At 39.6% G+C, this 27,838-nt stretch overlaps 1 protein-coding gene across 2 annotated transcripts in view; it reads right to left on the reverse strand.

Annotated features, from left to right (window-relative positions):
- The window catches only part of ADCY8 (adenylate cyclase 8), a 263,858-nt gene that overhangs the window by 106,044 nt on the left and 129,976 nt on the right, over positions 1-27,838 (reverse strand). For both annotated transcript variants that reach the window (XM_008001549.3, XM_008001550.3), the window contains exons 6-7: positions 23,132-23,290; positions 17,183-17,453 (exon numbers count right to left, since the gene is read on the reverse strand). In XM_008001549.3, the coding sequence (XP_007999740.1) occupies positions 17,183-17,453; positions 23,132-23,290 (430 nt within the window). The remainder of the gene's footprint in view (positions 1-17,182; positions 17,454-23,131; positions 23,291-27,838) is intronic.

The following is a 27,838-nucleotide window of genomic DNA, read 5'->3' on the forward strand; positions in this document are numbered from 1 at the left end:
TGTATGATTGAAGTATATATTGTATTTATATATAATATATGTATGTGTATACTTAGCTTGTGTTTTTGATATTTGAGATGTCAGATTGAAGCAGCAATATAATATAATGTTATAAATGATGTTATAAATAAATAATACTATTTATTTACTTTAGCTTGTGCTTAGATATTTGGGAGGTCAGGTTGGAGCAGCAGAAATGGCAGAGTTTGCAGCTGAGATGGCCTCTCACGACTGAGTTTTTCCCAAAAAGATGTTGAAAACCGTAGTAGATTTATCCTAATGGAGATTGGTGCTCTCCTCAGGTATTCCCGTAAATGTTTCCTCCCTCACCTCACAGGTGCTTGAGACAGATCAAAGTGCAAATGATCTGAGCTGAGTCTCTGATGCTTGACAGTTTGGGGTTTCTGGTGAAAATTATAATGAGAGGGTCAGGTAGCCCTTTGTAAATTGCATTTGAACAGGCTGGAGGAAGTCACAAATCCTCTTAAGCTCATCATTTCGTTTATGATAACACTCTTCTTTAGGACTTGTCTTTTATCTGTGTTCCTAGTAAAATCCTACTTTTCTTGCAGATCCTGTCATTTCATGGGTGGTCATAAAATTTGGTATTCATTCACCAGTTTGTCACGGCAAATAATTCTTCCCAGCAAGATTGCAGGATGAAGGTGTATTGTCTAAAAACATCAGTTTTATTGAGTCAAAAACATTTTAGGTCTTAGGGATCATATACTCAAATCTCAAAAGACCCTGTAAAGCATCCTTATAGACACTGCAAATCAGCTTACATAGTTACAGTACTGGAGTGATCTAATTAATTGTTACAACCTCCTAATTCACTCTTTCTCAAAAATGTGTTTCAAGAAACACAAGAATGATGAGAAGCTTCATTACAAAATGGTTCTGTGGACCAATCAGTTCAGAAAATGTAGATCCATTATTTGTTTACTGCCATTTCTCCTTACCTTAATTTTGTCTCTTTTGTTCGTTTCTTTGTCCCCAAGGCCTATGACAAAGCCTGACACTTTGTAGTCACTTAAATACTTTGTAACCACAATAAATGTGTTTACTGCATGAAAAATTTCTTATATCTTCCTATCTCAATATACTTTACTGAGATAAAGGCACTGATAAGTTCTGCAGAAATAAGACTTTTAAACTCTGCATCTTCCAAACATTTTTGACCACAAATCCCCCTTTTCTTGAATTGCCTCTATATGTTTCATGGAATGCTGTTTGGGAAACCGTGCTTTAAATTTCTTCCCTGCTATTATTCACAATTTCCACACACTGGACCTGTTTTTGATCTCTGAACAAGGTCTATATCTATCTCCCTCTATGTGGCTGCTTTCCAGTGTCCTTAGCTTTCTTCACCAGGCACATGAAATTTATTTCCCCAATTGTTCCATAGGTGACATAGTTTCTACATATTGCACAATTCTTAGTTTGTCCATGCCTTGTGGGGACTACTTCACAGAGTACCAGACCCAATGCATGTGATATCTGACCTTGTGGTGGAGTCTGGGCACCTGACATAATCTGACTTATTAAATAATTACTCATATTATACATTGAAACATGTAGCATCTAGGCATGTATCCTACTGCTACTTTAAAAAACAAATAAGACATCACCTCCTCCAGGAAGCCTACTCTGAGGCTGCAATTGTCCTTATCACAATTACTATGATTCATTATAATTGCCTAATTAGGTGATTGTTTCTCTAGACTATGATCTCCTTGAGGCCAGGCACTGTGTTTTACCTATAACTGAGTCTCCAGTCCCTGGTATATTTGCTAGGTTCATAATAAGTGTATATGAAAGGAAGGAATGAATGAATGGATAGATGAAAGGCCGAGTGACTCTAGAAGAAGATTGTCCCCAGGGCAGTGTTTCTGGTCTTTAGCTGCAAAAGTCCCTTTAGTTTTTTTCTGTTCTCTCCCAAATGGACTTCAAATTTGGGAAAGATTCTGTTTCCAAACTGTATTAAATAAGAAGTAGTTTATTTTCCTGCGATTTGATCAAATGCCTAGTTTTTCTCAGCATGAGATAAAAGGCACTACTAATGCAGTTAATATTCCAGCAAGAGCAAGGACCTTTAAAGGCAGCCTAATGATGCTTGCCAATATGAGGTTTTATTCAGACTTTTGGAATCCAGAGAATGTTACTCCCATTACTACCTGCCAGTGCTGGCTGCTAGAGCGCACCAGAGACCACAGGCTGGCAAGTGGTAACCGTGAGCCTTTTCTGGGACCAGCACCTGGGCTAACTTCAGTTTGTGTGTTCTCCATGAGCCAGCTGGTGGAAGGAGGTTAAGGTCATTAGTGAAAGCACTTTATTCCTTATTAGCTCCCTGACAAGGCACATGTGGTAGTCTTCGGATCTAGCTCTAGTAGTTGTGACTGAGGTCTCACAGAGTGGGCCAACTCATTGCTGATATGGGAAAGACCTAGAGAGAACGTCAAGCTCAGCAATCTCAAGGCACGGCTGTGCAGCTTCTGTCTTTCATGCTGAGATGTCTTGATCTTTCCCAGAGACTCTGCTTGTTTTCAGTTTCAGGCTGGAATCTGCATTCAGAAATAGGTAGGGCCAATACCTTCCCCAACCTATTCCTGGAGCGCGCTTCCATTACCCCCGTGGCAGCATGTTTCTGTGCCTAACTTGGAAGCTTCTGTACCTCTGTTTTAAACTGGCTGCCTGCAGCCTTTGGGTTATGGAAAAGGCAGAGGTTCCACCTTTTACTTCTTATGAACTTCCTATTTCCTACAAGATACAAGAAAAACAGTGAGCCTAAGTGAGAGTACCCCAACAGTACACATTACAGCAATTCTTTCTCTACTGTTTGTTAAAATGCCAGCCCAACCCCTGGAAGAGAAGCCTTCTACTTTCAAAAGGGTTATTTTGTGTTCTTTTTTTGACAAATTATAATAATATACAATTATATGGTACATTGTGATATGATATATGAATATGTTGTACAATGATTGGATTAACCTAGTTAATATGTCCATCATCTTAAATACTTATCATTTATTCTTAAGAAAGCTTATACCTTGGGAAAGCTTCAAGGTGATCTAGTCTACAATGGTTTGCATTGAGGACCTCAGGAGAATGCTTGTTATATTTGAAAATGGCACAATTTTTTTTCTCTCAAATCTGGGAATGGGGAGATGTGAGATGAAATATTTTCCTAGTAAGAAAGTGCTAAGTGGTATTTGAGTAAACATTGACTTGGAGAGCCCTTGATAAAACATCCACATGAGATCTCCAAGACCCTGTCTTATAACAAGTTTTCCTTCTGATGGGAGTGGAGGTGCTAGTGAATAGGACAATTTCCCATAAGCAAGGTATGTTAGTTAAGATTGTTGCAACTTTTCCTGTCTATACTAAGAGAAAATGAAACGGTACAACCAAATGATCTGTTTGATGCTTTTTTAGTTAGAAATCATGCTTACTTTTCCTTTTATTTTTTGAATATTTATGTCACTGTTATCTTTTCCAAGAAAAGCAAATGAATGTATAACGAGATCTTATTGTGGGAGGAGGTCTGTGGGATTCTGCTTTGGAAAGCGGTTTAAGTAATTTTCATAATAGTCTCACAGCTTCTGCTCCAGGAAATGATATAACAAGGGTCAGAATGTCCATTCTGTTGAAATATTAGCCTAGACATTTCTAATAAGCCTACTGTAGGATTTCAGCACCCCTCTGTTGTCTGGTTTCCCAGTTATGAGTAAACAATGTCAGTCTGGGGCTTAGGCCATTTGGAAAATTGTTGCTTCCCATCTTTAGGCAGAATTGGAAGTTTCCAACCATTGCCTGGATGCTAACTTTGATAGGGATGAAGAAATCTGTGAAATCCTTTGATGGACTTTTGTTCCTTGGTGTCCTGAAATTTCAGTCTATGAATGAAGAAAATAAAACAATGGCAGGGGAGGAGCCCCTAGCTCTGGCTGATACCACAGTAGGCACTTACTCATTTGCGACTCATTTGAACCCCACAACCTCACGCTTGGCTTTTCAAATAATATTGGCAAACTGGAGCATGAAAACAGTTTACTCATTTGGGGGTTTAGGTCCCAGGATATTCAAGCACAATGCTAGGTTGTCTTCCTGGTGTGCTTTGCCTGACATTACATGCCTCGCCTCTTGCTTCAGTTCAACCTACTTCTGGGTCATGGCTTTAGACCCAGATGTACTCTCCGGGTTCTCTTGAGATGGGATGTGGGCAAGTGGTCAGCTGTGGCTTATCTCCAGGCTCAACCACAATTCCACGTGATTGGGCAGAGCTCTCAGGATAAGAAGACTCAGACCTCACAGAGGGAGTTACCAACATTCTGGATTTTCTCCCTTAGACTTGGCCTAAGGACTCTAGCCAGGTTAATTTGGGTCAAGTGGGGTCTGACAATGATCCCCTCCTGCCTGAGAGGCTTGCCTGACTCTGTTTCACCAGTCTATTAGCTAATCCTAGACGCTTGCCTCTGATATCATTCTTTGGGCTCCTTAAAAAGAAGATTCTCATCTCAGTTTGGGAAATGTGATTATGACTGAGACATTACACACTTGGGTCATTTTTTTAAATCAAAAAATGTTGTTAAACTTCTGCAGAATTGGAGGAAACAGAACTTGGCACACTCATTTAGATCTGACCACTTTGACACCATACGATTTGAGGCAAATTGTCAATTGAATTGAATTTTTAACTTTTAAAGTATCACATCCGTAGTAATGTGTGGAACAGATATGCAAACTCCAAAATGGACTTCATCTCGGGATTAGGGATGGTATAAGTGCTGGGATAAGGTATGATCTAGGAATGGGGGCAAGTTCTGCCAGGATTCACATGGAACTCGTAAGTAGGGGAGAGAGAAACTGAAACGTCAGTGGTTAGTTCATAGGGCCACAGGATAGGTGTGAATTGAAATATCTCCTAGCACTGCATTAGCTGGGTTGAAATGTCATTGGCTGTGGTTGGTGAGATGACCACTATCCTGTTGACTGAATGACCTTGGGTTGGCAACTGGAGAATTTTAGCTCAGGAAATGAATAAACAAACATATATCCAGACCTACGTTACTCTATTTTCTTGTGAACAACAAAGATGGGATTTTTTAGAAGTGTCAATGCCATGGGGAAAAGAAGGGGTGTGTGTGTGTGTGTGCATGTTTATATGTGTGTGTTTGTGGGTGTGCATGTTTGTGTGTTTTGTGGGTGTGCAATCTTCTGTGTGTGCATGTTTATATGTGTGTGTGTTGGGGTGTGCATGTTTATGTGTGTGTGTTTGTGGGTGTGCATGTTTACATTTGTGTGTTTGTGGGTGTGCATGTTTATGTGTGTGTGTGTTTGTGGTTGTGTTTTCTTAATAGAAATTTTGGGAAAATTGAAATAGAATTATTTAAATTTTTAGCTTTGAAGGTTCAGAAGTAACTTTTAATTTAGGCAGATGAAAAACTTACACCTTGGGTTGCTGATAAATTGCTCATGTTTGGTGTTTTAAATTTCTCAGTATGAGTTTTTTCAGACCCCTCTTATACAATTTACTAATCAAATGTAGTTATTAATGCTTTCCTTAATTTAGTTCCAATGGAGCAACAAATTACTGACCTTCAAGAATCCAGCATCTCTTACTTTTCACCAGCTGTGTCAGGGCAAAACCAGGAAAAGAAGAAACCATCTACGTTAGAGCTAAATTTCTACATCTTTGGAGTTGTGGCTTCTACTTCCTTTTACCCTAACCTTCCCAACACACATATTTCTACAAGAATGGTGTAATTCATTTAGCTTTTCTGGCTTTTTATTATCCCGAGTGTTCATTTCCAGGCTTATCACTTATGAGTGGTCCTGTGTTTAAGTCTTCCCAAGACATGAAGTCCAGAGTGGGTGATACTGCACACAATGTATCCAAAGTCCTTACCATCTCACAGTGTGACATGATTCTTTAGGGGACTAAAGATAACATAAAAGTCACAGAGTGGGGGCCAGGCGCGGTGGCTCACGCCTGTAATCCCAGCACTTTGGGAGGCCGAGGCGGGTGGATCACAAGGTCAGGAGATGGAGACCATCCTGGCTAACACGGTGAAACCCCGTCTCTACTAAAAATACAAAAAATTATCCAGCCGGGGGTGGTGGCAGGCGCCTGTAGTCCCAGCTACTCCAGAGGCTGAGACAGGAGAATAGCATGAACCTGGGAGGCGGAGCTTGCAGCAAGCCGAGATAACACCACTGCAGTCCAGCCTGGGCAACAGAGCGAGACTCCGTCTCGAAAAAGAAAAAAAAAAGTCACAGAGTAGGAAGAGACACTGCCAAATCTAGTGGTGCATAACCTGAAATTCACAACAGTAGTTTGGGAATCCTTGAGACAGAAGAGGACCTTGCAAAAACTTCCATCCATACTGTATGCTTACTGAAGATAAGCTACTGTAAGTCTCTTTTGACACAAGGTGTCAAAATAAGTACATATATAAGTAACCAGGATGAGGCTGTTCAGGCCAACAAAAATAGCAGTTATCTTTTCTCTGGCTAGAATTCAGTCACCTTAGAGTGGGGAGACCCAGGTGTTTGTGTAGAGCAGGAAAACTGGTGGATCAGGGCACATATAAAATTACTTGAAAAATGGGAATGAAAGTCACTCACATCAAATGCAATTTTGCTTGGAAAGAAAAATCTTCCTCGATATGAACTGCACTGTGTCAAACAATAAAAGTTGTACTTGGTGGCAAAGAGATGAGAGCAATCCTGGTGTAGCTCAGTGAAGACATTTTACACTGAAGAATCTGAGCCCAGTCCTTGGCAAAGTGAACACCAAGATTGACAGAAAATAAATCCCACTTCTTTGTTTTCAAATTGAGGAAATAAGTCAGGGGAAAAGAATCCAGATTTTTGCTTTTTCTCTTCCTACCTATCTTCTCATATTTAAAATATCATACATTTTCACCTTCACATATTTAAAGTGCTATACATTTATCAGTTCTTGTTTGTCAGCCCACAGTTTTATGACTCCCCATACAACATCTCAATATCTCATAAAATAAGAGTCCAATTCGCTTGTTTAGAAACGTTTTAGCAGGTTATCAGCCATGGGAGTAACCGTGGCTGCATGATGTGTGCTTGACAACCTAAATGTATACTTTTCAGGTCTGTGGTTCTACATAAGCCTCAATCCTATCTCTACCTTTATCTCTTCTACCTTAGTCTACCCCAGGAACTTCAGAGAAAGGAAGGATAATGAGTCAAAGCAAATGGATCAAATTGCCTACTTAATCCATTCAGTGTTCTCTGGAAAGCTTCAAATGCACTTGTCTTTTGAAACAGAATGAAAAACCAGATCCCACTAATGATTCTCCCTGGCTGAACTCAGCAGCTATCCTCAGAGTCAGGGCTAAGGACAGCCTGGGGAGTTTTATTGTCAGAAAAAGCCATGTTACCGGAAGAATGCAGCTTGACTTCAGGAAAATTTCCAAAGCTTTCCATGTTCTTGACCCTAAGTCTGCAAATGTCTTATCTAATAAACATCAAAACGTGATGTGATGTTAAAAAAATTACCTGTAGGGAAAAATATGCCTGTAATTCTCTGCATATTTGTATTGAATATGAACAATTAGATATCCTGTAACTTATCACAGAAGCAGTTACCTCTGAAAACACACCTTTCTAAAGATCAAGATTCAGTATTTCAGGTGTTTTTAGGGGGAGGAATTTCAGGAATTTCAGGTCAGAATTCCCTGTAGGGAAAGAAAAGTCAGTGCTTTGGTCTTGAGCAAAGAAACCCAGGCTGAGATGGTGGACTTGCTTTTTCTCTCGTTCTAAGGTTTTTTCTTTTTTTTGAGACAGAGTCTTGCTCTGTCGCCCAGGCTGTAGTGCAGTGGCCGGATCTCAGCTCACTGCAAGCTCTGCCTCCCAGGTTCACGCCATTCTCTTGCCTCAGCCTCCCGAGTAGCTGGGACTACAGGTACCTGCCACCTCGCCCGGCTAGTTTTTTCGTATTTTTAGTAGAGATGGGTTTTCACTGTGTTAGCCAGGATGGTCTCAATCTCCTGACCTCGCGATCCACCCGTCTCGGCCTCCCAAAGTGCTCGGATTACAGGCGTGAGCCACCGTGCCCAGCCTTGTTCTAAGGTCTTGTTCCCTCATTCTTGGCTTAGTTCCTGCTTGCCTGTAGATCTCAGCTTAAGGTATTTCCTGATTAACTCAGATCAATTTTCCCTCATCTACTACTCTGTTCTGCATAATTGTAACAATGTTCACAGTGAGCCTGCTGACCCCTTAGTAGCACCAGCAAACTAAGCTCTAGAGTGCTTGCCCCACCTTCATTTCTCTATCCCCAGAGCCTGGAACTTTACTGGGGTTTCTCAGTAAGCTGTTGATAAATGCATGTCTGAATGAATGAATGAACAAATAAGCATTTTGATAGGATTGCCTTTCTCAAGCCGAATGATAAAAGTAAAATGAGTTTGAATTTAAAGAGTGTATTTTTTTTGCATGTCTTCATATTCACAGAAAAGGGGCCTGCCACTTAGTTTGAATCCACCATTTAGGGGCAGAAACAAGAAGGAAAGAAATCAAATCCCAGGGAACAGTATCAGTCAATAAGAGAACATAATGACCATAGTGAAAACAGGAGCTTGAAAGCAGGCAAAGTGTGATGATGTCTGTAACGATGTTTGGGTGTTTATCTACATAAAATCATAACTCAGTTATCCGAAATGCTTAGAGAAAAGGGTCAATTTCATTCCCTAGTTAGGTAAGATTTTACCTCAAATACTTTTTAATTTTTTTTTCTTTAACTCCTGTTGCTGAATTTGGTATTCATGTTTTAAGACAGTTCACCAGGATAAGCATAGCTGTTATCCTACAGTAAGATAACTGTAAACAGTGGATGTCCCCATGGCTTCCTGGTAAATTATTTATGGATGGTAGAATTCTGAAGTGTATGTGGCTTACCAGTATGGCCGCAGTCTCGCAGCCTGTGTCTGAGGTAAGGAAATTGAATAGGGCAATGTCAGAGCTGAAGGGAATGGATGGATCATCCAGTCCAGTTTTGCTATTGTACAAATGAGGACACCGAGCCTTGGAGGGGAGAAGTGGTTGTCCAAGGTCTCTTAGTAGCAAGTGGACAAATCTGGCTCCAACTCAGTTCTGCTCAGTTTCTATTCAGGCCCTTCCACTATCGTATGTGCGGATTTTGAATCCTGCAGAGATTTACTCAAAGATCACAAGACTCACAGCCTACAGAATTAACCAGTTCACTCTGAGGAGGCTGAGGCTCAGCATTGGATCCACAAGGAGGTCTTAATCAGGACGGTGATCAGATGAGAATTCTTCCTTTTCTTCTAATAAATACAGAGAACAGGATCTAAGAAAAGTCCCAGCTGGAATTGGTGAAGATATAGTAACCTAAATATATTCTTTGACCATGCTCGCCAACCCAGCCAGCCTCCACTCTCTTCACATTTCCTTTTCTTCTGGTCTCAACACCTGCCAAGTCAACACATATACATACACACCACACACGCATATATACACACACTACACACACACCACACCACACATACATACACATATACATACACACCACACATGCACATATACATACTACACACCACACCACACATACATACACATATACATACACACCACACACGCATATATACACACACTACACACACACCACACCACACATACATACACATATACATACACACCACACATGCACATATACATACTACACACCACACCACACATACATACACATATACATACACACCACACACGCATATATACACACACTACGCACACACCACACCACACATACATACACATATACATACACACCACACATGCACATATACATACTACACACCACACCACACATACATACACATATACATACACACCACACACGCATATATACACACACTACACACACACCACACCACACATACATATACATACACAGCACACACGCACATATACACACTACACACACACCACACCACACATACATACACATATACATACACACCACACACACACATATACATACTACACACACACCACACCACACATACATACACATATACATACACACCACACACACATATATACACACACTACACACACACCACACCACACATACATACACATATACATACACACCACACACGCATATATACACACTATGCACACACCACACCACACATACATACACATATACATACACACCACACACGCATATATACACACTACACACACACCACACCACACATACATACACATATACGTACACACCACACACGCATATATACACACTACACACACACCACACCACACATACATACACATATACATACACACCACACACGCATATATACACACTAGACACACACCACACCACACATACATACATATATACATACACACCACACAGGCATATATACACACTACACACCACACCACACATACATACACACCACACATACACCACATCACACAAATACACATATACACACATCACATACACACCATGCATGTATATCACATACATATCATACATATACACACATGCCACATGTACATACACATACACACACACACCACACACTACATGCCTACCACACATAGACATATACTTGCACACAACACACACAGCCACACGTGGAAAGCAAATACTTTTCATTGCCTGGAATATAGATAAACATCCACAAGGTCACCAACACTGATAGGAGTAGAGAACTTTACACATGTATATACACACTCCACACCTATACACATCACACACACATATACACACCACTCACATCCACACACCCCACATCATACACACATACACACATACATCACACACATACATCACATACATATACAATATGTGCATACATACCACACATATATACACATAAACACACATATCACACACATACCCCATACCACAAATATATACATATATCACACCACATACACATACACAGCAATGTACATAAAACATACACATGTAAACACTACACATGTACACCACATACATACCACACACCTATACATGCACACTACACATATACACACCGTGTACATAAACACATAACACACACCACACCACACACATATTCACACACACTACACGCACAACACACACAAATACTCACTCACCTTCTGAGACTGACAGATGACCTGAAAACAAGGTAGAAGGTGACACCCAGCATATATCTTCAGGCCACAAGGAGGGAAGGAGTGTGAACGGATGGAAAGCATGGGGCTTTTGGAGTCAGATATATGGGGCTCTAATTCCATCTCTGTTATTTACCTGCAATGTGTCCTTCAGGGAATTAATCAATTCTCTCTGAATCCCAGTTTTCCCATTTGTGAAGTAGGCACATCACACCCTGTAAGGCTGGTGTGAGAATTAAGTGGAAAAACATGTGCACACCACTCCCGACATGCTACCTGTCCCAAAGCTCTCTACTCCTGTCAGTGTTGGTGACCTTGTGGATGTTTATCTATATTCTAGGCAATGAAGTGTGTTTGCTTTCTATTTGTTACATGGAGATAGAAATTCCATCTGTGTTTATAATCCTCACTGGAAACACATTAATTTCAAGATAACAAAAATGCCTCAAATCAGTCTATTGTGTAGAAATGACTAAAATATACAATGGAGGTACCAGTTGTGTACTTTTCTTCATGTGACTCTTTTAAAAGACCTAGCGGAGTAACAAAAACATGGCTGGATTCTCGGGCCGTAATAAATGTGAAAGGGATGGATGGGATGAATATGATTCCACAACATATGGAAACAAATTCTAGGCTCTGCAAAGGGGCCTCGCTTCTAAATGAGCAGCCTCAGTTCTCTTGGAATATCACGTGTCATAAAAATCCAGTTAAAATGATTACTATCCTTCACGCAACACATTTTATAGCTACATAAGAACCTTTGGTATCTTCTTGAAAATCTGAAGTCTAAGATGGATTTTTTTTTTTCTTCTAAGTCTACTCTTGCCCTGAGTAGACTGCCCCGCTTATAACCGTTCTTTCACTTCTCCTGGAATAAAATCCATCAACAAGGTTTGCAGGATGGAGGTCCCAGCCCCTTCAGCTCCATCTGTTACCCCTTTTCCCTGCTCATTATGCTATAGATACTTGGGCCTTTTTGCTGTTCTAACACACTAAACTCTTTTCTGCCTCAGGGTGTCTGTACTGCTTTTCCTCTGTTTAGAATGCTCTTTTCCTGCTTATTTGCATGCGAATCCTTTTAGCACTTGTATTAAACCTTTAGAGAGATTTAACAATCCCTTCTATATTCTATATATTCCCTGGTCATAGCTCTCTATTTCCTTCATTACACTTACATGTTTTGATTAATTGTCTGCATTCCTCACTCCTTTGAAATGTAAACTCCCGGGCCCAGTGCAGTGGCTCAAGCCTGTAATCCCAGAACTTTGGGAGTCCAAGGCGAGTGGATCATTTGAGGTCAGGAGTTCGTGACCAGCCTGGCCAACATGGTGAAATGCCATCTCTATTAAAAATACCAAAATTAGCCGGGAGTGCTGGCACGCACCTGTAATCTCAGCTACTTAAGAGGCTGAGTCAGGACAATCACTTGAACCCGGGAGGCGGAGGTTGCAGTGAGCTGAGACTGCACCATTACACTACAGCCTGGGCAACAGAGTGAAATTCCGTCTCAAAAAAAAAAAAAAAAAAAAAAAAAAGAAAAGAAAAGAGAAATATAAGCTCCTGGAGGACAGGGATTCATTATTGGATCCTCAGTATGTAGTACACTTGAGTATCTGTTAAATAACAGAAGGAACAATAGCTCAAGCCCAGATACAGGTTTTACTCAAAGCAATATAAATATAAACATAAAGGAAAATATAACCTTTATGATAAGGATCCTGTTCTTGTCTTCCTTTCATTTCCAATGTTGTCTTTACACTGAGAGATTTAATGTCCATGTTGATAACTCATTTAATAATTTAGCCTTGAACTTCCTGGATATTCTCCCCCAGATGTGAAATTTTTCACTCTTGATCTACTTCAACCATCTCCTTCTACTTTTAAAATCTTAAGTTCCAATAGTCCACCTGTGATCATAAACTTCTTGCCTTCTAGTTTTCTTTCATTTCACCTGGAAACTCAAGGCATAGGGAGTCTCACTGGGATCTGAGTCAGGGTTCAGGAAACCAAGGCATCAAATTAAGAGGCAGAGCATCTGCACCTGTCAGGGGGCAGGGATGTAAAAGGGCATGGGTGCTCAGGATGTCCAAGAGCAAAACTTGGATACCAGAACGTGGTCAAACCAACAATTTTAACCCAAACGTATACAGATACAGGGGCAGAGAAGACACAGCATCAAAACCAAGGGAGTATGGTCAGGCAGACAGAAACTGGAAGACTCACATAAGGGGCCAGAGATAATGACTGGTGATTTTCATTGCTTCCCCAAGCTATCTGCAAACTACTGGAATGGGTAGAGGGAAGGGAACAGGGGTGGAACTGGAGTTCTTGGAAACCCAGAGCCACCGCTTACCAATTATGATGACCTGGCTTCTGACTCTACCATCTCACCAGATCTGCCTCTTGCCAATGATGTCCTTCAATCCAGTTCCAATAGGCAGCTTTCAGTCTTCATTTTCCTGGGCCTCTTGTCTCCATTGGACTTTGCTGATGGCCCCTTCCTTCTCAAAATGCCATACTCTCTAGGCTTCCATGACACCACATTCCCTAGTTCTCTTCTGACCACTTTGACTGCTTCTTCTCTGTCTCTGCCAAGGAATACTGACTCTCTTTCACCTTCCAACTTGTGTTCCTCAAGGTTTGCTTGTGTCTTCTTGTTCCTTTTTTTGTTTGTTTGTTTGTTTGTTTTTTGAGACGGAGTCTTGCTCTGTCACCCGGGCTGGGGTGCAGTGGCCGGATCTCAGCTCACTGCAAGCTCCGCCTCCCGGGTTTATGCCATTCTCCTGCCTCAGACTCCCTAGTAGCTGGGACTATAGGCGCCTGCCACCTCGCCCGGCTAGTTTTGTGTACTTTTTTTTAGTAGAGACGGGGTTTCACTGTGTTAGCCAGGATGGTCTCGATCTCCTGACCTCGTGATCCGCCCGCCTCGGCCTTCCAAAGTGCTGGGATTACAGGCTTGAGCCACCGCGCCCGGCCGTCTTCTTGTTCTTTAATTTTACCGATTCTTAACAGCGATCTCTTTCACTGCCATGTCTGCTACTAACACCAAAATTCTCGTGACTCTGAATACCAAATTCACATCTCTTGCACAGTTCTTTTATGCCTGAGTTTCAGAAATGTGTGATCACTCTCCCTGGATTTTTCCCAGACACCTTAAGCTCAACATGTCCCAAAGAGAATTCCTAGTCTTCCTCACACAATCTCCTATTCTAGTACTGCTTATTTTAGTTGGAAGTTCTATCATCCGCGCAGTCACCCAAGCAAAAAATCTAGAATTCAAACTTGACTGGTTCCTCTCCCTCACTACCGTATCTATCATTTAATTCACTCATTCAACAAACTTTACTCAAGCCCTGTGATTTACCAGGTATTGTTCTAATTGTGGGCTAAATTGTGGTAAGTGAAACGGATATAATTTCTATCTTCATTAAGAATATCAACTACTGGCTGACTTTGTCTCTAAAGTGATTTTTTTTTCCCCAGCCCTCCTCTTTTTTTTTTTTTTTTTTTTTTTAACTAGCAGTAGTTGGCTTGTAATAGATGCTCAATTAATCCTTATTGAATGAATGAATACATGAGGATGTAACTATCTGAACATCTGCTGTCTACATAGCACAGAATATGACACAGCAATTTGATGCCATTAAACATATTTCTAAGCACACATTATGAATGAATAGAAGCCAAAACATCTGGCCAATTTAGCTGGAATACCCCCAGTGAAGCATTAGTATGCTTTATCTGTGTTATGCAAACACTCAGATGGTCGGGGCTTCCGTGGAATTGACTGGGTGTTTTGGCACAGCATAGGCTCAGCCAGACCAGTCTTGATCTCTTCCAGGGACAAATTATGTCTCTGAATTGCACATATGGCTGACTGACTTCCAGAGTTAGGCTTAAGTACAAACACTGAATACTTGTGACTGTTTTAATAGGCTCAGTAATTTCCAAAATATTATTGGTGGCACGTGGTTATTCATGAATATCAGCACACATTCACTGGCTCTTCAGTCTGAAGGCATCAAAATGAATTCAGATTATTCGTGCTGAAGATGGCACAGATGGGTTACATCCAGGCAAAACTTGGGTATCATAAAAAATACATGGTATGATTAAACAAGAATAACAATCTCTAGCTAATAATGACATCTCGTAGAATAGGTATTTGGTGGCATCAGGAAATATCTTTAGGAAATCAGCAAATAAATATTTCAAGTACTCCTATACAATTTAACTAGATCAATCAACTATAGAATAAAACCAAGAACTTCCACCTCCCTCTTCTTGGCTCTCAGTTATTAGTAGCAAGTTCATGTACAATACAGATTAGAACATTAACGGATTATCTTAATTCCTACAATCAGTTTAACTGGAGAGATTCCTCAAAAATAAAAAAAAAAGACAAAACAAAAACTAAAACTGAAAGAGACAACTTTATGCTGAGGTCTTCAGGATGAGGCATGCATTTCTTTCTCTTTAAATAATCAGCATTCAGACCCAAGCTAACAACAGGCAAAAGCAGCAGAGAAGGCACTGTCAGCTGGTCATGCACCCACTCCAGGAAGTATATAACACCATTATTTTATAAAACAGCAAACTGTACCATGCATACCAACTCAGAGATGGAAAGAAACTAGGCATTGCAATCAGTTATGACTTGTGTGGGCATAATAATTTTGGGGTGAAATTAAATACTCATAAAAAAGCTGTCAAAGACCTAAGAGTCAACTCTTGCAAGGCATGCAGCCTAGATTCAACCTGCAGTTTTTCCCAGTGGAATCTGGCCCACATTTTCTCATAGTTCCTCCCTCACAGATCCAGAAAGAAACCAGATAGCCTAGTCTCAGAGTGCCCCATCAAACTTTCAAATGCAGAAGAAAGAGGGGAGACTGTCAGCATTTTAACTTTTTCCATTTAAAAAATTTTTAGGCAGACAGATTTTTCTTACCTACAAGTTAATGAGAAATGTTCAGGTCTATGGAATTTAAAAATTAACCCTTATATGTCTTCATAAAACTCCAGACACTATTGGCTGGGTACTTCATGGTACGCTCAGCTTCTGCTTGGTTGAGGATCTTGTCAGAAACTGTCAGATAACTCTTAGATAAGTGTTATATATTGGCTATCTTTATTTCCTTCTCTAAAAATGTATAGTACAGTCACACCATTGAACTTACATGAATTCAACTAAATGTGCTGTAGGTAAAAGGGAAAATCCATATTAGAGCAGGTAATTTTGCCACGGCTCTGAGCAAGCATTCTGGGAGAACAGAATCTCTGTGTCCACCTTGGTTCTTGACCTGGCTCAGCCTCAGTTCTCTAAGTGCTTCTTGGAGTCTGAGCATCTCATTGGGTTTAATGTGATTTCAGTATTTGAATAAATTATTTAAAAATAATTTTGGTTATTGGTGATCTACTCCTTATGTACTGACTTTGCAGCTCTGTCCTTCATAGAAGATGCAAATCCGTGTTATATAAAAATAGCATCATGTGGGCATCTTTGAAATTGCATGCTCCTACTGAACTCCCTGACTCCGACCATCACTTGGTGCTACTTTCCTGTTTCCAAATCAGCAGTGCCCTCCTGATTTTGAATCTCAGAGGGCGATGCAGAACTGATGATGGTCAGCTACCGAAAAAGGGACATTATCATGTACTTGACCCTCCCCTTTAGTTTAATAACAGAGGGTTTATTTTTCCCAACATGAGTGGTTTTTTGGTAAAATTACAATTCAGCTTCACATAATATTTATTTTTAGCTAGGTTACAAAAAAAAAAAAAAAAAAAAAAGAGAGAGAGAGAGAGAGAAGGTGTTAGGAACCCTCTGGCATTTCTGGCATTTCCTGAAATTGCATAGGTGGTTAATTCTGTCCTGAGGAGACACAGAGATAGTTTGATCATTTGCAATTATGGTGCTCATTGGAGAAAAGGTTAAAGATGAATCAGTTTTCTCTGAGGCGTCTGGATTGGAGATGCACACGAGCATGCATTCATGGCCAAGCAGAAGGAGGAAGAGAGGACTTACATTCTGTTTCCCCACGATATTATCAAAGGGTAGCTCAGGGCTCCAGGATCCTTCAGTGAACGTGGCCCCACTGTTTCTCCGGTCTGAGGAGCTCACTGACTCCTTGACGATATCTTCAGGCAAGGACAGCAGGCTGTCCTCAGGCTGCTTAATTAAATAAGTCTCGATATTATGCTTCCTCAGGAATTCATTCCTCTCTTTACCGTGACCCTCTTCCACGTTATAGTCACCGTTGAGGCAGTCCAGCGTGGCTTTGGAAATGTGAATCCTCCTGTGTGTAGAAGGCATAGGTCATTACACACTCCTGATGTTGCCTGCAAAGGCTATATATTTTTTGTCCTGTACAAAGCCAGCACCAGGATTACACCTGGGTATTATTAGGACATGTCCTCAAGGGCAATACTTGTCTTCCTAAAAAGTAGAAAGAATAAAATAAAATAGAAGCATAAATTCATGAGCACAGTATCACGGGCATCGCCCCAAGAGACACTGCTGCCTCTGATAAAATACAGCCCTTCTGAGCGACACCTAAGCACATCTTTTGGCTTTTCTTATGATTGTCAGCCTGATCCCAGCAAACTTTACAAAACAGTGATTTTTTTTTTTTCAGTGGTGTTGATTATATCGGAAAAACAAGTGCTGCAAATGTTTCTGAACCCCAGTGGCAATTATTATCCAAATCACCAAGCAAAAACAGTTCTTTCATCATCTTGGAACCTGTCCTAGCATTTCAGTCTTCGTGTATTTGTATCTTGTTTTTCCAACTTGTCTATCTTCCTCTCAAGGGTGATTCTGATAAGTCCATAGGGCTGCACTGAGGGTCCTTTGGGAAAACCACTTGGGGTGCAATTTCCCCTATAACATGTATACCATAAGGAGCAAAGAACAAAGCTGTGGACATGTGCAGGCTGGCAGCTGACTGGGCTCACTCACAAGTGAAGTGACTCATGGCTGCACAATTGTCAGCCACCGTAGCTCATGACTCAGGCTTCTTTTTTAGCAAAATAACATATGACATCAGGGCCTTGAGGATCGAACTTGATTCATGGAAATTTCACATGGTAAATTCTTCTGGGGAAGAGTTTTTCTGTCCTCATAGCTGCCTAACTCAATCAGACTACTTATTGGGTTATAATGTGGTCTGGGTAGACCAGAAAGGCAAGGTGGTTACAAACATGGACTTTGTTGCTAGATCTCCTGGATTCAAACCCAGCTCTGCCACTTGCTAGCTGAGAGATCTTGGGCAAATTACTTAGCCTTTCTATCAGTCCATTTTCTTACCCATAATATGGGAAACATAATAGCACCTATCTCTGATGATCATTGTGATTATTCCACGATTTGATTTGTGTAAGGTAGTCAAAACAGTGTATGGTACAATATATACGCTATAAAAGCAAATATGTAAGTTATTAAGAGTATTCTAAGAAATGCCATTGTCATCATATTACTGTTGTGTATTCCATGCCTCCTCGAGGCTCACAGAAGACTACTGTCAGGCCTTCTGAATAAGGACTCCAAGCTTTCATTCTCTGGCTCTGTCACTTCAAAGCTCATTTTCTGACACTCCTCTAATATAGCTCTCCTATGCTCTCTCCAGCTATTCAAGTAATTGGCAATTCTCCAGATTCAATGTGCTATTTAATGCTTACTAACAATTTCCTACTGTCCAATTCAGCTCAAAAGTCATTTTCCTAAGTTTACTTTAGTATTCATTTGAATGAAAGAATGCTTAATATTTTCATTGGCTTTTGTAATGCTAAGAACAATGCATCCAAGTAAACAGAGAAGTTTTTAAAAAAAATTTTAGAGTGGCTTTTAAAAATGCATTGTAGTGGCTCATGCTGAGGAAGCTGAGACAGGTGAATTGCTGGAGCTCAGGAGTTTGAGACCAGCCTGGGCAACATGACAAACACCATCTCTACAAAAAAATACAGAAGTTAGCTGGGCGTGGTGGTGCATGCCTATACTCCCAGCAACTTGAGAGGCGGAGGTGGGAGGATTGCTTGACCCCAGAAAGTTGAAACTGTAGTGAGCCAAGATCATGCCACTGCACTCCAGCCTGGACGACAAAGTGAGACCCTGTCTTAGAAAAAATTAATGAATTCATTAATTAAATAAAATGCAGTTTACTTTTAGCATTAGCTCTGTTACTCCCTCTCATCCTTCTAACCCATTCTGCTAAATCCTTCCTTACAGAGAGAATAGTTCATTGCAAAGAACATGTGAAAAAACAGAAAGTACAAACAAATCATTTCTGATAATTTAAGCATGTTCTCTACATCTTCCACATAAATATCTTGATTGATTTCAAGTGCAAGGTGTTAAAAATAAGTGTGTGAAAGATGTTTTCACTCTCTTGAGAAATGTGCTGAATAAATACAAAATATTCCCAAGATGCATTTTGTTAATACATATGAACTCAATAATATTGACCTGGGAGAATAACAGATCGTTTGACCTTCCATGAAATGGAAGTCCTCGCCTGCTTTCTCAGATGAATCTCAGAGTTAAGACTGGAAGCTTATCTTTTCTCCTAGGCAAAATGAACCTGGTAGGAGGGTTTTCTAAAGCACCATGGTTGATTTTCTTTTAAGGTAATTAAGTTTAATATCAATCCCATTTAGCGTTTTCTCTGGATTCTACATTTTTGTTATTCTGCTGTCAGTATGCAGAGGGACAAATACTTCCATGTATTAACTCAATATTATGTTTTCACTAGTGAAAGAGATCCTTGCCTTCACTGATTCTTCTGCTGAAGTGCTAATCAATATACACCTAAATGTTTTAGTAGAAACTGGGCTTTATATGTTTCTTTCCATCCTTGCTACTAACTTGAGCTTTGGGGTAAGGCATTTGCAGATGAGATTCTGTAGCTTGCATTTCTTTCTAAGGAAATGTGTCAGTTTTCAGGCAATATTCTCATATATTGAGTTTCAAGTAAACTTGGCATTTTCTGATAAATTTTAATGCTAGGATATAATAAAAGTAGTCATGATACTAAATTAAGACCTAACAATTGTGTAACTCTTGCTTTGCATAAACGTTATCTAGTAGCCAAAGGTATTACTGTGTGTCCAATGGATTATCTCATATCATTTCCGTTCTTCAAACAACCGGTATTAGACATTTCTTTGTTTCATTTTGTAGTTGCTGAAACTGACCCAGAAGTAACAAGTACATATTTGGCCCCAAATCATATTAGATATTAGTGGCAGTGCTGGATTGAGATAAGTACTTTTACTTTCAGTGTCTCTCTACCACCCTGGAACTGTATTATATGGTAACACTACCACCACAACCACAATTCATATTTACTGAGTACAGGACAAAGGACTTTATATGCATTGTCTCATTTAACACAAAGCTCACAAATGGTGATCTTCATGGTGTGGTACTAAGGCCAGCGGTTTCTACTGGGAACTGGTAGAAAGCATCATCTTGAGTTCCGTGCCAGACATATTGAACCAGAAACTCTGTGGGTGGGGCCCAGCAAGCTATGGTTTAATAAGCCCTGGGGTGATTCCAATGTTGAAATTTGAGAACCATTGTTCTAGAAACCCAAGGTTCAGAGGTGTTAAAGAAGAAGACAATAAAAAAGCAGAAAAATATAAACCAAAACAATATCAAACCATGGTGAGTTTGGAGTCCTGTTTTGACATTCTTACATTTTGCACATTGACAACATCCCATGGCTAAGCAGAGCTGGATGCTATATTGAAGGCTAGACTAAGTGCTTTTTAAGCACAAGCACATTTGAAACTGCATTTTTAAGGCTGATAATGTTTTCAGTCCAAACACAGTGAAGAAACGGGGAAGGGCATGAAGTACTTGCCACAATCTTCCAGCCTTCATAACTGGTAAGTAGTAAACCCACGGTTCAGACTCATGACTCATGATATTAAAAATAAGGGTGTGAAAGATGATTTAAACTCAGTCACTTTTCTGTTTATTTTTACAAGTTATTTTATTCATTTCTCTTCTCTTTCAACTTTTATTTTAGAATTGGGCAGTATATGTGCAGGCTTGTTACAAAGCATATTGCATGATGCTGAGGTTTGGAGTAAGACGAAACCCTCACACAGGTAGTTAACATAGTACCCAACAGGTAGTTTCTTGTCCCTTGACCCACTCTCTCCCTTCTCCCTCTAGTAGGCCCCAGTGTCTATTCTCGTCTATGTACTCAATGTTTAGCTCCCACTTAGAAGTGAGAACATGTGGTATTTGGTTTTCTGTTTCTGCATTATTTTGCTTAAGATAATTTCTTTCAGCTGCATCCACGTTGCTGCAAAGGACATGATGTCATTCCTTTTATGGCTTCATAGTATTCCATGGTGATGTGCTGATTTAAACTTGGTCACTCTTCTGTTTCTTAATGTTATTAAGAACAGTAGCTAAACTGGCTTTCAAATATCAAAGCAGAATCTTACAAACCCCAAAAACATATTCTAAGTTTTGCAAAAGGAATCTGTTGAGTATATGGGCAATTCCCAATTTGGTGATGCTTTTAAGATACAGGCCTGGAAACCAGATGAACTGGCTATCTTGTTTGTCTAAATTCAGCAGGTAGTTGCTTGTGGGAAAATCCTAAAGAATGGAAAGATTTAAGAAACCCAGCAGTAACACATCAGGCCTCCCTCAATTCTAAACCTGTCTGACAAACAGCCATGACACACCACATAGAGTGAAGGATGCCCATAAGAATAGTAACTGACCTGGGGCTGTCCCTGCACAGTGTACAAAGTGCTTCATACACATTGCCTGAGGTAATCTTCAGAGGAGACCTGTGAGGTGGATTATGCCCATTTAGCAGATGAGAGAACAAACTCTCATGGAGGAGGAACATAAGTTCACAAGGTAGCAAATCGTAAGTATTATTATCTCTTTTCCTACAGTGGAGAAAGTTAGACTCAGAAGTTAAGCACTGACCTGGTATCACACAGGTAGAATGATGCAAGCCAAGTTCACACTAAAATCACACGCCAGGTGCTGTGCATGCTTTACACAACTTGCTGAAGATGACAGCGTTTAGCATGGGGCAGAGTGGGAATCCTAGTTACTCTGATTCCACCACTTGTTGTCTTTTTCCCCCATGTTAACATATTACTTGATATTAAACATAATTTGCAAGGAATGATGGCACATACCAGAGAAATCTGTGACTCCAAGGGCAGGTCTAGGGGTAGGGAAAGGAATATGTGGAAGTGCACTGTCTCTCTCTCTCTCTCTCTCTCTCTCTCTCTCTCTCTCTCTCTCTCTATCATCTATCTATTTATCTATCATCTTTCTATCTCCATCCATCCATCCATCATCTTTAAGAAAGAGAGGCTGCAGAAAATCACACTGGCTCACATATATTCGAGATCTTATTAGGTCCAATCTGTGTAAACAGAATCTTGATACGACTTTTCAAGACTTACCTTAGTTGCAGTGGCCTTTGCAGATCACTAGCACCTTTGGGGATCCTATGTCAATCAATCTTGACGGCCAAATTTGAAAAGTTGAGTTTCTAAGGAAGAACCTGAATTTCCTCACTGAGTCCTAGGTCATGCATGGAAAGTCAGTAGGCCTTAATCCTGGGTGCCCATTAGAATTCATTGAAGAACTTAAAATAGATTCTGCACAGATTCTGCTTTAAATAAACTGGCACAGGGCCTGGACACTAGTATTTTTTAAACATTCCTTTGGAGATTCCAATGTGCAGCCAAGTCTAAGAACCAATGCTGTGCAGGGCACAGACCTGAACTCCTCAGTGTTATTGTTATTCCATATCCTTGTTGCCTCTGATGCATTTTACTAGATTTTGGAAGCTAATAGTTGTATGATGTTTCAATGTCTGGTCTCCTTCCAAATAATTGCTTCCCTGAATTTCTGTAGACGGGAAACCCACTGTCACACAATGAGCAAATGATAACCATTAAGCATGAAAAGGACTTTGCTTTGTCTTACCCGGGGATTCCTCCAGATTCGAGTTTGTTTGCAATGTCCACATCCCAAGACCAGACATCAAACTGCCACTTCCTTAGTCCCAGAACACCACACAGCACTGAACCTGAGTGGATTCCAATCCTCATGTCAACATCGTGTTTTGTCCTTGACCGCACATACCTGTTGACATAGGTAAATGGAGAGACACATGTGTAAGACCAGAGTGGGCATCCTTGGCTCTGCGCTTTCAATGTCTCCTCTTCCATGAAGCCTTCTTGGGTTCTTTAATAACTGGAAAGAGTCTCTGAACATCCTTAGCCTTTCATCTGTACTTTTAAGGGCTCTTTGAAACTTTCCTCCAAAACCTGCTGTGTAAACTCTGTCTCAGGGAATGCCACCAGCATCTTTTTCTACCCAACATTAACCTGTGATAGATTATTGATTTCATACTTCATTCCACATTCCATTTCCAACCAAAATGTCAACTGTTTCCTTCTTTCTAGCTCTTCTGTGACTTAGTTCAGACCACCATCATGCCTAAGTCTGGGATCCCTGCCTCAGCCTCACCTCTTTCCAGCCCATACTGTCATGGTTTCTAGTTGCTCCTTCTAAACACAAATGTGACCTCATTACCCCATCACTCTCTTCTGACCTACTCCTTAGAGCTGTGGTCTCTGAAATAGAGTGTTTACATCCCAGGGTTGAGCTGGGTCATCCATTGAGATGAAGGAAGAAAATGTTAGAACTTCCATTCACAGCTTTTGTTACTTATTTTGAAAAACTTTACCAACATTTGATATATACATTGATACTGGAAACTTAGTGGGTACATGTCTGGTCATCCTCTGACTGTAAGTGTGGAGGAGGCATCTTGAGAAGACAGAAGAATTTCTACCATTGGATGATTTCCTGTAGTCATGAGCATTCTTTCTTTCAGAGTATTTTGAACAATTTTAGTTTATGATTAAATTATGTCATTTATACAGAAAATCAAATGGTAGAATATAATACTTTGTAGTAGAATTACTAGAAAAACCTTCATTGCCCCCCAAATGCAATGATTATCTGACCTCAAAATGCTTAAAAGAGTTGTCAGACTTAAAGTTGAGCTATTCATTTGTCTTTGACAAGAAGACAAGTGTTCCAGATTTGCTGATATTTTTGTGATAATGAGTCACCATTAATATTCCTTCTAGCATATATTTGGAAAAAACCCACAAACTTGCTTATTTTATTTCTTCCAACTCAAGATGATGACTTAAGAATGAGCAAGAAAGTAACTGATTTTTAAAGAAATTGTTGCTCTGAAGAAAGCATTTTGAGAATGGAAGTTTGGAAATGTTTCCATCTTTTTAAGAATTTTGTTGTAAAACCAAAGTTGTTGTATCATCCATCAAAATTCTTAGAGCTGCACATTTACTAACGTTTAAATATCTTCTAAATGAAGATTTCTGATGAGGTCTGAACCCATTTATAAGGGCTTAAATCCATTTATGAGCTTGGAAAAAATTTATAACATATATGTTTAGCTCTGATAGCCATTGAAGCCTAGTATAGAAATAAATCGAACTTAAAACCTGATGTTTACATTATTATATCACAAACTGTTAAAATTTTTTTTAAAAAAGAATTATGTTTAAACCCATTGCTCTCTAATAAATGGTGAAAGCAGAAAAGTCTTAATTAAATTAAATTAAATTGTAATTAATTTAAAATATTTTCAAATTGTAATTAAATTAAAATATTTAAATTAAATTAAATAGTCATTAAATTAAAATATTTTAAAGTATTTTTATTTTCTCATTATCCTTTAAAATCCCTGTATTATGTATATTTTATGGTATATGTTTTTAAACATATGACTATAATTGATAGAATAGATAATAAATATAATTTTATTAGATATGCATATCTTCATATAATTTTATTGATAAAAATAGGGGATCAAAATATTTAGATACTACAGGTCTATAAGATACAATGGAAAATTCCTAGTCTGACACAAAATTCCTCATGATCTGTCCAGTGCCTTAGTTATTCCTCTCATTCCTCAGGCACACATTAGACTCCAGCCATCCAAACAAGAAGTCATTGTCTGAACCTTGTGTTCCTTCTTTCCTCTCTGGGACCATGGTGCTCCCTCAGTCTGGAATGTCCATTACCTCATTCAATAGAAGAGCTTCTACTCCATCTTTTAGAGTGAAGCTTGGTGTTACTCTGGCCAGTAAGCTGCCCTGATTTCCAAGTCTGACTTATATACCTTTCCCTGTGTTCTCATTGCATCCTGGGTGAACAATAATGAGGGTGCCATGTTATAATAACCTGTCTCCCCCGAACTAATTGAGAATGGGAACTTTGAACCACTACTCTTTATATTCCAATCTTTTTTTTTTTTTTTAATTATTTTAAGTTCTAGGGTACATGTGCATAACGTGTAGGTTTGTTACATATGTATACTTGTGCCATGTTGCTGTGCTGCACCCATCAACTCGTCAGCACCCATCAACTCGTCATTTACATCAGGTATAGCTCCCAATGCCATCCCTCCCCATGATAGGCCCCAGTGTGTGATGATCCCCTTCCCGAGTCCAAGTGATCTCATTGTTCAGTTCCCACCTATGAGTGAGATCATGCGGTGTTTGGTTTTCTGTTCTCGTGATAGTTTGCTAAGAATGATGGTTTCCAGCTGCATCCATGTCCCTACAAAGGACACAAACTCATCCCTTTTTATGGATGCATAGTATTCCATGGTGTATATGTGCCACATTTTCTTAATCCAGTCTGTCACTGATGGACATTTGGGTTGATTCCAAGTCTTTACTATTGTGAATAGTGCCACAATAAACATACGTGTGCATGTGTGTCTTTATAGCAGCATGATTTATAATCCTTTGGGTATATACCCAGTAATGGGATGGCTGGGTCATGTGGTACATCTAGTTCTAGATCCTTGAGGAATCGCCATACTGTTTTCCATAATGCTTGAACTAGTTTACAATCCCACCAACAGTGTAAAAGTGTTCCTATTTCTCCACATCCTCTCCAGCACCTGTTGTTTCCTGACTTTTTAATGATTGCCATTCTAACTGGTGTGAGATGGTATCTCATTGTGGTTTTGATTTGCATTTCTCTGATGGCCAGTGATGATGAGCATTTTTTCATGTGTCTGTTGGCTGTATGAATGTCTTCTTTTGAGAAATGTCTGTTCATATCCTTTGCCCACTTTTTAATGGAGTTCTTTTTTTCTTGTAAATTTGTTTGAGTTCTTTGTAGGTTCTGGATATTAGCCCTTTGTCAGATGGGTAGATTGCAAAAATGTTCTCCCATTCTGTAGGTTGCCTGTTCACTCTGATGGTAGTTTCTTTTGCTGTGCAGAAGTTCTTTAGTTTAATGAGATCCCATTTGTCAATTTTGGCTTTTGTTGCCATTGCTTTTGGTGTTTTAGACATGAAGTCTTTGCCCATGCCTATGTCCTGAATGGTACTACCTAGGTTTTCCTCTAGGGTTTTTATGGTATTAGGTCTAACATTTAAGTCTCTAATCCTAACCTTAACCTGAGAGAAACAAGAAATGGGGAAAGGATTCCCTATTTAATAAATGGTGCTGGGAAAATTGGCTAGCCATAAGTAGAAAACTGAAACTGGATCCTTTCCTTACTCCTTATATATTCCAATCTTAAGATTGTACTGTAGCTGGCACTTGGTTAACACTTAGCAGGTGTTTATTGAGTAGGTGGATGGGTAGATGCCTGAGTGTCCAATACTTTCTATTAATGTTCACATATATCCAAGCTTTTTGATAAAGAGTATAAGACCCTTGAAGGCATTATTCCTGCCTGAGTCAGTCTTATATTCCTCACAGCCTGGAGCATCCTGCTTTTCATACAGTAGGACTTAAGACATGCAGTGTCCTTTTTTGAAAAAAAAGTAAATAAAGAATGAATGAATGATTCCACGTACTCAATTGAATCTTTGCAGCCTCTGTTCTTAAGTTGTAAGGTAATGCAAAGCTATTTACATAAGAAAGTAAAGTTGAATTGGGTTGAGAATATGGAAATATTGAAATAAATTAGACATTAGACAGGCAACTTGTGAACATTAGAAGAAATGCTTGTAATTAAAGGATGAGGATTTTCTTGATCTTGTGAAGTTCCTGGTTTCTGGGTCATTGTTTTGACTTTAACTCTTAAGTTAAAAAGCAAATGGTAGTTTATATCTACTGACAATGAAAACTGTAGGAGCCATTTAAAAAAAATTTGACAAGGCAAGAGAAGAAATGGCATCCAGCCTTTGAGAGGAGCACATCAGTTTCTGATGCACTTTCCCAATGAGCTTCTGTGCAGGAGGTCATTGAGAAGGGTCATTTGTGCTATCCACAGCCATGCCCACTACTATATTATTCAAGTGTATAGTAGGATTGTCCTCCCTGCATACTTTTTTAATTTTTAATTTTTGTGAATACATAGTAGGTATATATATTTATGGGGTACATGAGATGTTTTGATTCAGGCAGGCAATGTGAAATAATCACATCATGGAGAATGGGGTATCCATTCCTCCAAGCATTTATCCTTTGAGTTACAAACAATCCAATTATACTCTTTTAGTTGTTTTAAAATGTACAATTAAGTTATTACTGACTATAGTCTGTTGTACTATCAAATAATAGGTTTTATTTATTTTTTCTATTTTTTTTCTACCCATGAACCATCTCCACCTCCCTGCTAAC

This window comes from Chlorocebus sabaeus, chromosome 8 (assembly GCF_047675955.1).
Source record: "Chlorocebus sabaeus isolate Y175 chromosome 8, mChlSab1.0.hap1, whole genome shotgun sequence".
In the NCBI taxonomy this organism is placed as follows: Eukaryota; Metazoa; Chordata; class Mammalia; order Primates; family Cercopithecidae; genus Chlorocebus; species Chlorocebus sabaeus.